Source organism: Carettochelys insculpta, chromosome 1, assembly GCF_033958435.1.
Source record: "Carettochelys insculpta isolate YL-2023 chromosome 1, ASM3395843v1, whole genome shotgun sequence".
NCBI lineage: Eukaryota > Metazoa > Chordata > Testudines > Carettochelyidae > Carettochelys > Carettochelys insculpta.
The window spans coordinates 330,125,509-330,140,000 of record NC_134137.1 but is presented as its reverse complement, the minus strand read 5'-3'; the positions used below and the strand labels follow the sequence as shown (position 1 = coordinate 330,140,000).

The 14,492-nt window shown below is 39.4% G+C and overlaps 1 protein-coding gene across 1 annotated transcript in view; it reads right to left on the bottom strand.

Annotated features, from left to right (window-relative positions):
- Positions 1-14,492, bottom strand: part of FOXP2 (forkhead box P2) — a 659,870-nt gene that overhangs the window by 48,834 nt on the left and 596,544 nt on the right. Inside the window, exons 10-11 of the mRNA XM_074984096.1 lie at positions 4,100-4,313; positions 2,784-2,888 (exon numbers count right to left, since the gene is read on the bottom strand). Of these exons, the coding sequence (XP_074840197.1) occupies positions 2,784-2,888; positions 4,100-4,313 (319 nt within the window). The remainder of the gene's footprint in view (positions 1-2,783; positions 2,889-4,099; positions 4,314-14,492) is intronic.

Below are 14,492 nucleotides of genomic sequence, written 5' to 3'. Positions count from 1 at the left end.
TAACAATCTTTTCTCATCTGTCCTTTCCATTTTGAGCTAAAAGTTGTTTTTGCAGAAAAGTCAGTAGAACTGATGGTGTGCATATGAACAATTGTTATGTATTATCATTTCATCAGGACCGAAAATTTATTCCAGCAAAATAAACTATGGTTTGGTGTTGGGAGCTAGAAGGATATGAAATGAACGATATGATATTTTCCAATATGTATAGCATGTTACAGATATTATTAATGTGTTCTGATGCATGCCAAGTGAGCATCTGACACATTCAACAACAACAAAAAAAGATAATTATCTTGAACTATTTTTAAAATGAAAACACTGAATATTGGCTAATAAAAATGGTGTGAAAAACTTTTATCACTATCAGTCATTTACTGTAAGTTATTCTTCACTTCACCCCGAATCCTTTCCATTATTACAAAAGTGAAGCAACGCCACTGTGTTTTCTGTCTTAATCCTCTTTCTCAGATGCCGCCGCACAGCTGCTTTCTTTCCCTTTTCTTTTCTTTTTTTTTTTTTTTTTTTTAAAAACTCACAAGCTTCTTGGTGAACTATGTTTGGAGCCAAAGAAGTTAAGAGTTCACTTCATAAATCAGCAGCTCTTCAAACTTGCTATAATACACACTACTGGCCAGGATAATGTGCGCTATTAATATTTCATTTTAGTACAGTAAACTTGCATTAAGTCTATTAACACAGGTATCATAGTATTTCAAGTCAGAGGACCTACAACATTGTAACAAAGATTACACTAAGAGCAAGGCCTTGATAACTATAGCCATTTGGCCTGTCGCCCCCTATAAAGTAAATAGGTTGGAAAAATGGTCAATCTTTGGACTAAAAGTTGATATTTAATTGAAATAAAATGTTTTTTAATTATAATGGAGATTTTGCATTAGTGTGAACATGAAAATGCACTAAGGGAGCTAATGGCAGGTTGCATATTGATTCACATTTATACTAATGTAAAATGTTTCAATATCTCAATTTCACAACAACTGCATCTATTCATAAACTATGACTTTTTATTTGCTTTAGAAGAGCAAAAGTTATAATTTCATGGAAAAAATAATACATCATTCTCTAATGTCTTTCGCATGGAGTATGGGATGAAACGATGGAGCTGATTTAAACTCTGGCTCTACAAAAGACTGGTCAGGAAGTTATGAGTCTTTTCCATATCTTCCAGAAGCTACTGTAAACTTTGCACTACACTGTGTTAATCAAGATGGTTTTAGTGACTGTGGATTACAGCAAGAGACATAACGGAAGGATTGTGAAAGAGATGGCCAAGAATTAACATCACTATAGCCTAGAAGGATGGAATTATTTATTAAAAAATTACTGTTTTTTCTGGAGAAGTAAAGGCTTGAGTTAAGTTGCCTAAACATTTTAGTATCAATAATGGTTAACAACAAATATGTACACTGCAAAGTTATTTTTCTTGTGGAATCACTAGCAGTAGTTTCAAAAAAATCCTTCACGATGAGTAACTTCTTTAATCTACAAACAGATATGGTATATAGCAAAATCATTTTTATATAATAGCACAAAATGCTTTTGAAATTACACTGTAAAGTATTCATAGTCATTCACCAAGAGTGAGAGAAAATACAAAAACGTTAATATCAGTTATTTTCCTGAAACTGCAACACTGTAAGAAGAATGGAGGAAGGAGTTAAACTACATTGCAAAAATCATCACTGTAATTCTGCTATAAAGTTATTATGATACTGAGTTCTTTTGCCTTGTTGTTAAGGTGCTTTTGCTATATACCCTGTAGTCTACCATTTGTACACATCTTTTTGATGTTTCTGCCAACATCCTGGCAACAAAGCAGTGCAATTTCAAATGAGCTAATTAACTTAATTGTTGATGAAGCATGAAACAGTTCATTCACCCTGTTAGCTGCACCATGACAACGTAAGAGTCTTAGCCCATGAAGTTACTCATCTATATAACCTATCTGTAGCTTTCTATTAAGATCGGTTGCATGGCAAAAACAATATGGTTATTCTGACCAAATCCAGTCCATGCTGCAAACATAATACATGCAGTGGGTTGGCATTTCTGTGGCAAATCCAATGGAATACAGAATTGCCAATAAATTGGGGAAAAAATACCCACAAAACCCTTTTGTACTTTTAAGCTGTTACAGAGCTACGTAATCTATTTTCCAAACACTTAGGCCTAGGCAGTTATTTAGTAATCTAACAACTAAAACTGAACTATACCACTTACAAATGATCAACATTGAAAGATGTAAATCCACGCCTTCAAGTGTTTTTAGTTGTATGCACCTTGTGCACATGTCAGAGAAAAGGCAAGGTTAAAGCTACCAAAGGTTAAATGGCCATACCTCATACATTAAAAGTTGCGTGCATTATTATATATTTTACACACATAAATCCTTCTTTTGCACACAGATGCATGCATCATATGTACCTACAAGGGTTTACTCAAATTACCAGAATTTACAATTTATTTTTACATACTTTTGCTATCAAACATACAATCAAAAGCATCTCTTCAAATTTTCCAAGGCTCCGTTTCAGTCAAGGTATAATAATACAATTAAACACTGTGCTTTGAGAGGCCTGCAAAAATGTTCTACATGAAAGAAAGGACAACGATTTGGGTGTGAAGATGGCCGTGATTATCCAGTTGCTCATACAGTACAGATGAATTTTAATACGCTTGACAGTAGACGTTTACTAGCTATCTTTATCACTTCTTTGTCTTAAACAACCTCTTTAGCCAAAGAATAAAAAGCAACCTACTTTAAAAACTGTCCAAAGTCTTCACAAATGCTTTCACAGCCAGGCCATTTGCAAACTCCATGGCCATAGAGAGTATGAGAGGCCCCAGACTCCTCATGCGACGAGCTGTAGCAAAAGAATACAGCATCAGATTCATCTCAAAAGCCATAATCGTCGGAGGCTGCTAGCGCCTGTCAGGTTACAATCAGTGACAAACAGGTCAAAACAGGTCAATTCAGCTCAGAGCAGTCAGAAAAATTTAATCGTTCTATTGAATAGTTCAACTGCCAAGGCTAGATGATGTTCCAATTAGAGAAGAAATAGAGCTAAAGATGACTGTTAATAAAAGATGAAAAAATAAGATGACTGTATAATATCATATGTTAATTCTGCCATGTGACCTCAGCATAACATTTTACCTATAAATAAAAAATACACTCAGAATTGATCAATTCTGAAAAAATATTTAAGACTGACAGCAGATTCTGTTGACAAGAAAGTTGTGTGGATACTCTAGGGGGCCTTCTCTCAAAAGACGGGGCATCCAGGACAATGGGAAGCACTGTCTGCTGTGCCTCTGGGTGCCTGTTTTGACAAGAGAGCAGCCGGGCAAGAGAGCAGCCGGGCAGTCCAGCTGCTCTGTCTACAGAGTGGAGTGCTCGTCCTACTGGCTTTTGTGTGTGTGGCCATAGTCTGTCGACAGACGTTTTGTCAGGAAATCTCTTCTGACAGTGACTTCTGTCAACGGATCGCTGTAGTATAATTGTAGCCTCTGTGATTAGACCAATTTAATACTGTAGACATCAGTGTGACTTCTGATTCTGAGTGTGACCATCCTGAATGCTGAAGTGGGGTGTGTGTTTGGCTGGCTGAGCAAAGGGAACAGTGCTTTATGGCTGGGGGGGCGGAGAGATGAAAACAGATGCAAAAAGGGGCAGGCTGGTTATTGACTCATCCCCTTCGAAAACAGGATTTAAAAAGGGGGACCTTGGTACATGGATCAAGGCTGAAGTAGGACCCATCCTCCCTACCTATTAGTTCAATGTAGGTGCAAAATTGAAGTCACATGATTAGGGTACTCAAATCAAAATCGCATATCAAAATTGAAGACATTACATGAAAGTCATACTATGCGATCAAACACACTGGAAACATTACAGTTATTTAATCAACCTTGTATGTTCTGTGTTTTTTCTGATTTTGTAGTGAAGACACTTGTAATTTCAAATACTGATCATGATGAGAAATAATATTGTCTTTTTAATTGCATGATAAGTGTAACAAAAACAAAGTTTTATGTCAGATGATAAGCACAGTAGGCATCTCATCAAAATTACCTGTCTCGCCGTGCATTTAGAACTGAAGACTGTCCATTCACTATGGAATGATGTGTTATTGGTGGTGATGCTTTGGAAGTGGTGGAGGAGGTAGTAGAGGAGGAATTGTTAGTAGAGAGGTCTAGCCCTCCATGTTTAATGCCATTGTCTTCCATACTGTGAACTCCAGTCACTTCTTTCCATAACTGCTGAATCTCAGCAGGACTTAAGCCAGCTATAAAATGAAAGAGAGCCCCACTAATACAACGAAGTAAACACTTCATATAATGAGCTCAGTGTTATTAATGGATTAATGCCAACAATAAAGGTGATGCTGTTTTTCCAACACAATCGACTTGTAGTAAAAATTTCATTTTTCCTCTATCAACACCAAATTAATTTAGCTGCTTTTCTCTTGTGCTACAGTCAATTAAAAAAACATTTAGTAATTTTATGTTTCTTCTTAAAACACTTGTTCAAGGATCAAAGAGGGCAAACTACAAAGACCAACTGATAACTCCCGTTTCAATAACAACTATTAAAGTAAGTTTTAAAGGAGATATTCACTGCCTGTAGACTCAATTTCTTGACATGTAGAATGGATCCAAAGTTCACTCAGCGCTTCAGAACTATTGCTTAACCAGCAATGTAATGGAAATAGGAAAATATATGCAATTATACTAAGGAGTCAAGCATTAATAATCTTTTAAACAAAAATCAAATCAAAGTGATGGAATGAAACTTAAATCAATGGGATTGCAACAGGCTTAAATATAGGGCAGAATCTGACCCACAAAATTTAATCGGTGATGGCAAATGTCAATAATTTCACACACTTATTAAATACCCCTGTTTAATTACCAAAATTAATCTAGTTTAAAATGTAGTTTGAATGGACAAAAATGATTCTTTGAATGAATAACCAAGCTAACGAGCAACAACAGGCTAGACACCAGTGACTGTTTAAGTTGCTCTAGCCCCTCAGTGAATCAGCCCCAAAAGCAACACAACTGATCTCTTGAAGAGTCACATTACAAAAAATGCAGTGTCATTGTGGCAGTTCCTTTGCTATCCTCTCTCCCACAAGAAATTGAAACTGGTGGGCCTGACTAGGGAAAAGGGGTACATGTATGCCTCTGCTTCATCAGTCTCTTGGGTGCATCAACATAATTTACAAAATGCTTGAGGTTTCTTCTAATATATGACTAGGACTGCCTTGAACCCTTACTAACCACATTCTTGGACAGTTTTAAAGGGGACTTAAAGCTACCCTTGCCTGTCTCCCAAGCTGTGAGCTATAGCAGGGCATAGTAGGAATAGAACCTGGGATAAAAACCACAATCTCTTATATTTTGCATTTAAACATTTGTGATCAGAACTGTGTGACTATAGTGTCTGTGTTTGGCCTGTAAAATGAAAAATAAGAGAGAATGTTGTCAGCTATTGTCCTTCACTCTTATGTAGTGGAAGAAAGTGAAGAAATATACATCACAATTGTTGGGTCACAGGGAAAGACTGCAAAATATGGGCACTTCACCCTCTACCATCCTCATCTGCACCTGAGTTAGGAAGTTGGGACCGTTCTCCTAAGATACAAACTATCAATATAAAAAGCTATCTGTTGAATTTGTTACCTCCCGATAGAATTACCTCAATGTATTACTTTTGAAGACTACTCAAGCACATGTAGAGCAGAATGAGAAAGCCCACTAACTCAGCAGAGATTTTTATGCTATATTCTGTTATCGCACTCATGCTTTGCACATTGCACTGGCATCCCATTTATTTCTGGGTATTTGTTTTTCCATGCAGTTGAATGGCAGGATTTGGTCTATATGACTGGCTTGGTTTGGGTCATGGCTTTCATAACTACTGCTCTTTTATGTACCATCTCGACAATTGAAATCAACTAAAACACTCTTGCTTTCAGTCACTAGAGTTGCATGGTGGAAAGGAAAGGTGTTCTCAGTGGATGGCCTTTGACTCTGGATTCAACTATTCCCCCCAGTGTTCTGATAAAGCTCAGTTTACTGACCTTCAGAGAATGATGAAAGGTTCATCTATTCATTTATGCTTTTGATTGAGTGGGTGGCTTTAATGGATGAATAAGATTCCTTTTCAGGAGGTAGAGATGTTTTTCGTTGACTTTTTGGTGAGTCTGCTCTTTATTAACTTATATTTTATTCTGAATGTACATGAGCTCACATTGCTAAAAATTGGAATCCATTTTAAAATCCATTGAAAAATAAAGTTCCTCAAAATCTGTCAACAACTATGTTATTAGGCAGCATACAAGGCATGAAAGCCAGGTTGCCCACTTTACCAGTCATTCACAGAAATATCTTGTACACAATTAGCCTTGAAACAAACTGGATGGAAGTTGGGATCTTATTTTTATTCCATTATTCTACATAATTATTGCTATATTTACTTCTTGTTTACCTTAGACAAGTGGTGGGTAATTTGCAGCCCCCTTGGGATTCTAATGTATGGCCCACACGACATTTTGTTTACTACTACCCACACACAGGGTTGCCAGATTCCACTGGTGTCCATATACACCATGGCTGTGGCCACACTTGGCCAAAACTTCAAAATGGCCATGCAAATGACCATTTCGAAGATTACTAGTAAGGCGCTGAATTGAATATTCAGCCTCTCATTAGCATTAGGATGTTTCCGGCCGCGGCACTTCGAAAGCACTGCTTTTGAAATCACGAGGCTCGGCGTGGCTACACGGGGGTCCTTTTCAAAAGGACCCTGCTCCTTTTGAAATCCCCTTATTCCTCTCAGCGGAGGGAAATAAAGGGATTTCGAAAGGAGTGGGGTCCTTTCAAAAAGGACCCCCCTGTAGCCGCGTCAAGCTGCGCACTTTTGAAAGCGGCACTTTAGAAGTGCCGCAGCTGGAAGCATCCTAATGCTAATGAGGCGCTGAATATTCAATTCAGCGCCTTATTAGTAATCTTCGAAATGGCCATTTGCATGGCCATTTCGAAGTTTTGGCCAAGGGTGGCCCCAACCCATGTTTTCTCCAACTGGTGTTGCTAAAGTGACATGTACATAAAGCAAGGCCACATGAAGTGAGGTGCATGCTTATTTCATACAACACTGACTTGTGAGAACTGTGTGCATCCTCAGCAGCCAATCAAAGCACTACTAGACTACAGCCACACAGCCATGTTATTTTGAGATAACAGCTGTTATTTTGAAGTAGCTTTGCTGTGGTTTACGCTATGCACACACAATTTTGAAATAAATTAGAAATCGTGAGTTCATTGCTTTGAAATTGGCAAAGCTCATTGCAGGAAGAACAGTGCCTATTTCAAAACAGGTGCCATTATGACATGGAATAATGCTTATTTTGAAACAGTTATTTCCTGTGCCCACATCTACACTAGGAGGTCCTTTCAGAAAATCAGGCTCTCTTCTGAAAGAACAAGCAGAGCGTCTACACACAAAATGAGCTGTTTCAAATACCTTTCAAAAGATGGTAGCACTTCTTCCAGAGGCCCTTTTCCTCTCCCAAATGAAGAAGAGCACCTTTTTCTGAAAAATTATTTTGGAAAAAAACATGTGTAGATGCTCCAGGGGCCCATTTTTAGAAATAACTGTCCTCATGGGCTGTTTATACACATGCCACTTTCTCTGAAAATTTTCAGGAAGAAGGGGCCTCCGGAAGAAGGACTTCCTTCTAGAAGACCCCCCGGGGGCCGCGCTTCTACATGCTATTTTGGAGTCTGGAAGAGTGTGTTCTGGACTCCAAATCATGTGATCTTATGCTAATGAGGCACCGGGAATTTACATCTGTGCCTCATTAGCATATTTTGGGCTGTGTACTAGCATACCACTTTCAGAGAAAAGTGGCATGTGTAGAAACGGCCACGATGCTGGATTTTTTTGATCCCTGGCTTGTCCTTTCAACAAAGCAGGGGCTGTGTGGATATTCTCTACAGGAAGAGTGGATTGCTCCTTTGATCTGTTTTTTTAGTATGTGGATGCACTCTTTCGATAGAAGGTCTTCTGAAATCTTTCGAAAGATCACTGTTGTGCAGATGCGGCTTGTCTTACCAGCACCTATTCTGAAATAGTTACGAATAAGTGCTGTGTGTGCAAACTATGTATTTTGATACAGCTAAGTGTTCAAATCTGCTAGTCATTCATTCATTTTAGCACATCTTTTAAATCTGATCCATATAGAAGTGTTTGTACTATCTACATAGAAAATAATCTTTATATTGTCAAGTTAGGTTTTAAGTTCAGAACTATTCACCAGCCCCTGCAACCACTGCAAGAGAACAGTAGATTTTTTTAGACATCAGAAGTACGCAGAGGCCCAACAGTCTTCAAAAGGTTCTTGTGGCTGCGTGAGACAACATTGAGATCTATGAGAAGGTCAGAAACTGAGGAAGGGGACATGGGATTTAATAACAGATATAAAGGAGATATAAGAAACAACTGGAAGGAGAAATCAAATCAGTATTTGGTAGGTCTACACTGGCCGCAGAAGATTGAACAGCAGTCAACCCCGGAATTCCTCGTGAGCCACAAGGATTAAGGAATGTCGGTGGGAGGAGCGCTCCCCTTGACATTCTGCAGTGAGGACAAGGGTCGATGTCGACAACTGCAGAATTGATTTTAAGGTACGCAGTTGGCGTGCCTAAAATTGCATAGCATCCATTGACATTCCCGGTAAGTGTAGATGTAGTCTAATGTCTGCATAGTAACACAAGAAGCATGGGGAATAAGCAGGAAGAACTCAATATTAGTAAATAAACAGCCGTGATATAATCAGCATTACAGAGACTTTGTGGGATAATACACATGACTGAGATAGTGGTACAGAAGTGTAGAGTTTATTCAGGAAAGACAGGAAGGGATAAAAGGGAGGAGGCATTGCCTTATATATTAAAAATGTATACACTTGAACGGAGATGGAAATAAGACACAGGTTTGTGGAGAGTCTTTGGATAAGGATGAAAAGGATAAAAAGCACAGGTGATGTTATGGTAGGCCCCTATTATAGGAAGAAGATGTGGATGTGGCTTTTTTTAAACACCTGATAAAATCATCTGAAGTACAGGACTTGGTGGTGATGGCAGACTTCACCTATCCAGATATTGCTTGGGAATATGAAACAGCAGGGCACAGATTATCCAATAAGTTTTTGTAATGTACTGGAGACAGTCTTTTAACTGAGAAAGTTAAGACAGCTAATGGTTGGAGGCTGTTCTGAATATGATTTTGGCAATAGGGAGGAATTGGTTGACAATTTTAAAGTGGAAGGCAGCTTGGCTGAAAGTCATCATGAAATGAGATTGTTCATGATTCTAAGAAATGGTAGGAAGGGGAACAGCAAGATAAAGATAGTCAACTTCACAGACACAACAAACTCAGGAAGTTGGTAGATAAGATCCCAATGGAAAGCAAGTCTAAGAGGAAAAACAATTGAAGATGGTAGTTTTTAAAAAATGCTTTGGATGATAGGATTATAATGCAAAAGGAGACAGACAAATTGGAGAAATGGTCTGAGGTAAATAGGATCAAATTTAATAAGGAAAAATGCGAAGTACTTCATGCAGGCTGGCAACAATCAGTTGCATACACACAAAACTGGAAATGACTTCCTAGGAAGGAGTACTTCAGAAAGTGAGCTAGAGGTCATAGTGGACCACAAGATAAATGAGTCAAGAGTATACCACTGTTGAAAAGAAAGCCAGCCTAATTTTGGAATGTATTAACAGGAGGGTTGTGAACAAGACATAAGGGCTATGTCTACACTAAAAGCATCTGTCTGCAGAAGGTACTGTGAGAAGAGACGTTCCTATCAAACTTCTGTTAAGAGATCATTTCTACACATAAAAGTGGATTGATATTTTGATCTGTTCTGTCAGCAAAAGAGCCCCAGAGCTTCTATACAGCTTTTTTTTGACAGTTTCTGTCAACAAAACACATTGGCTGTGGTTATGCTGACCCAAACTGTCAGCAGCAGTATGCAAATGACACTCAAAAATGCAAATGACCACTCATTTGCATATTCACTCACCGGCAGACACTGCTGCTGGCACAAAAAAAGTCATGTAAATGTGGTCCTGCTGACAAAGGGGGGTTTCGCTGCCAGAACCACGTTTACATAGCTTTTTTTGTCCTGGAGGCAATGTCTGATGTCAGCAAATAAGCAAATTGAGTGGACATTTGCATTTTAGAGACTGGCCATTTGCACACTCCTGCTGGTGGTTCAGGTCAGTTTAACCATGGCCATTTTGTGTGTAGATGCTCCATGAGTTTTGTCTACAAAATGCTCTAGTACAAATGTAGGTGAGAAGTAATTCTACTCTGCTCTGCAGGTTATGTTTACACTACAGTGATCTGTTAACACACCCAGGGGCTGGGTCTACATTAAAGAGTTTTGTCAACAGAAATTACTGTTGGGATATATTTCCCAACAGAAACTCTGTTGACAGAATGCATCCACATCTAATAGAGGCTCTCCCTGTTGATGCCCTCTGTCGACTGAGAGCAGCTAGACTGCCCGAAAGTTCTGCAAAACAGGGCTTCTCGGTGAACTGGAAGTCCTCTCTGTTAACAGAGGGCCCCCCGGAGCATCTACACTATATTTTTGTTGACAGAAGTGTTATGACTTGTATGGGAGAGATTTAATTCTCCTCAGAAAACCCCTGCATTCTGTTCACAGTTCTCAACAGAATGCACTTATACTCTGGATGCTCCATGAGTTTTGTTGATCAAATTCTGTAGTGTAGACATGGCCAAATGGATTGAAAGAGCAATCTCCTCTGTCAACAGAGAGTGGCCACGCTGCCTAGCTGCTCTCTCAACAGAATGGCAAACCAGAAGTTCACCAAACAGGGCTGCCCGGTGAACCAGAAGCCCTGTCTATTGACAGAGGGCCCCCTAAGCATCTACATGGCTTTTTTGTTCACAAAAATTGTCAACGAAGGTGTTATTCCTCATCCTGGAGAGGCAGGATGCTGTCGGTGGAAGTGCTGGGTTTTGTCAACAGATTGTTGACAAAATGCATTTTGTGTGTAGACGCTCCATGAGTTTTGTCAATAACACTCTCTAGTGCAGACGTAGCCTGCAGTGATTAGGTCTCAACTGGAGGACTGTATCCAGTTCTGGGTGCCACATTTCAGGAAGGAAATGGACCAACAGGAAAAGGGCCAGAGAAGAGTAACAAAATTATTAAAGATCTACAAAACATGACCAATAAGGGAAGATTAAAATAATTGGGTTTGTATACTTGGAAAATTGAAGACAGAAGGGATATAACAGTTTCCAGGACCTAAAAGTTGCTAAAAGAAAGAGGGTGAAAAAATATTATCCTTAATCTCTGATGACAATGTTCTTAAATTTTGCAAGAGATGTTTAGTTTGGACATAAGTAAAAACTTTGCAACTATCAGGTGATTAAGCACTGGAATAAACTGCCTGTGAAAGGTTATGAAATCTCCATCACTGGAGATTTTTAACAGCTGTTTGGACAAACACCAGTCAGGGATGGTGAAGTCCATGAGTTCAGGGGACTGAACTTGATGACCTGCAGAGGTTCCTCCTAGTTTTAGTATTTTATGATTCTATGACCTCTGGAATTTTCCAAAAAGAAGCCTACATCTTTAGTAAGCCTACATCTTCTAGTAAGTTTTAGTTCTGATTGATGCACTGTCCCCTACCAGAGAAAATATATGATACAGAAGTTTGTTAAGTTTGAGCATCTTTATTTTCATAAGGAAAATGAGTGAGAAGTCTGAGGTTCTTCCCACCTTTGCTTACCATGGACAGGAAGGAATCCCAGGTTCAAGGTAACACTATGACTATGTTTAAATGGGTGATCGCTATGTGGGCTTGTCTCATCTGACTGAAAACTGATTATTTTTTATTTCATTACTTGAATTCGACTATTTTTTAGTGTCTCCTGGAATAAAGGGCAGTACATAGGTATATTGTCTCAGGAGAAGCCTAAGGAAGGAACAAGAATTAAGAATCACAATTCTTAATCTTCTTCACTCTTTGTTCCAAAGAGGAAATAACTTGCTACAGCCCATTAGATGGTGCAGAGTCCTTCTTTCCATCCTTTCTAGCTTCTACTCTGCTGGCCACAACTTTGTACATGTTAACAGCATCAAAGACTCTGCTTACTCCCTGTCCCTTTGTGCCTACCTATATCTAGTCAGACCTTTACTTTTTAAACCAGTTTCCTTATTTTATTTATTAAAATATATTTCTGCTTTTCCTTTCTCCATTCTTTTTCTGCCCCATATCCTAGAAAATGGATACCAGAACTAAGGGAGAAAAGAAGGATCCTTGACCAGTATCAGATATGATGCAAAAGCGTAGAACAGATGCAAACCAAAGAGATGTATGTAATTCAGATAAAAAAAAGAGAAATATTTAAAATGTAGACATTTTCTCCCAATATTTTAACTCTTTAGTAGCTTTGCATCGTAAGCTCAATTATAATCATACTCAGGGACACAGCTACACAAGAAGCCTCTTTCAAGAGGAAGATACTGTTGGAAGAGAGTTCCTGGCAAAACCTCTGTCAACAGATTGCATATCCACATAAAAGCAGATCGAAAGGGCAACGTGCTCTGTTGACAGAGAGCAGCCAGACTGCCTGGCCCTCTCTCAACAGAATGGCAGATTGGAAGCACTGCAAACAGGGCTGCCCGATGAACTGGAAGCCCTGTCCATTGACAAAAGGGCCCCTGAATATCTACACAGCTGTTTTGTCGACAGAACACTGTTGAAAGACGTGTTATACTTGAACAGTATATAACACTGCCAGTAGATGTGCCAGGTTTTGTCGACAAAACTGTTGACAAAGTACATTTGCTATGTAGATGCTCCATGTTTTTTTCTGGCAAAAGCCTGCTTGTGAAGATGTGGCCAGGAGGAATTAGGAGTTATGATGCAATTCATTAGTTCTGCTAAAACAACTACTAAGAGGGAAAACACCACAAAGGGGAGGATTATTTGATATTTGTTTTTCTATTAGAATTGTATGAATGATTATTGTGCTAGATCTATGACTATTAATGTAATTAGATGGGAGTTCTGAGGGAAATCTAGGAGGCTAGGTTAGAGAAACTGAGAAAACACATGGCATAAGATAGGAATGCAGAACGTAAAGCTCTTCACAGAAACATTTTACTTCAAGTACTTGCTCTCCCCTTCTAATCTCAGGTTGACCAGAATTGTCGAGCTGAAACATTCAAAATTCGTAAGTTAGGATCCTCAGAATCGGGAGATTTAATGTAATAATAAATTGGGGGTTTATATTTTTCTTTTTTTAAATCCGTACAGAGTGCTGGGTCATACGTTCAAGCATCTATCTGCAATCACACAGGCTGGGTCTACACGTGCCCCTTCCTTTCGAAAGGGACATGTTAATGAGCAGGTTTGAAAGATGCTAATGAGGTGCTGCAATGAATATGCAGTGCCTCATTAGCATAATGGCGGCCACGGTGATTGGAAAGTGTGGCTTTTTGAATCATGTGCCACCCGTGGAGATGGGACCTTCCAAAAGGACTCCCCCCAGTTTTCAAAAGGACTTCTTCCAATCACCAGATAGGAAGAAGGGTTTTCGGAAACTGTGGGGGGTCCTTTCGGAAGGTCCCGTCTCCATGGGCGGCGCACGATTCGAAAAGCTGCACTTTCGAATCGCCGTGGCCGCCATTATGCTAATGAGGTGCTGCATATTCACTGCAGCGCCTCATTAGCATATTTCGAACCCACTCATTAACATTCCCCTTTCGAAAGGAAGGGGTATGTGTAGACACAGGAACAGGGTAAAAATGTACTTTAAAACAAATAAAAGCTGGGATTCTCATGTAATTGCAGTTTAACAAGGAACTGTCTCTTCATTGAACCCAAACCTTTTCACAAAAATGTGCCATGTTTGAAAAACTTTAACCAAATCTCAGGAAGGGTTCTGATAGAACCCTGTCAGTTTGTCTGATGGCATATTGTGCAAACCTTCCACGCACTCTGCTCCAGAGTAAGGGACCTCCAGAATGTAGAGGCTACAGACCTGGGGAAGCCCCAATGTGCTGGAATTTCTGAGCTCCTTAGTGTGAAACAGGAAGACTGAAAGCCCTGGAAGACTCGATTGGAGGTAGGGCTCTCAGGTCTTCTACACTCCCAGTTCCTTGGCAGGAAAACCCAAAGAACTGAGAGCGCAGACTCAAGCTGGGGCTCAGCTCCTTGTTGCTAAGTAGAGAGCATAGGATTCTTGGGGTAGGATCCCAAAGTCTGTAGCTCTGGAACAACCCTGTCATGTGGCCTGCCCTCAGGCTAGAGAATCCAGGGCTTCTAGACTCATAGTCAGATGGCTCCTCAACTGGTCTTGGTGTGTCTGAAATAATGTTTTTAAAATTCCTGGTTCATAACAAATTTCA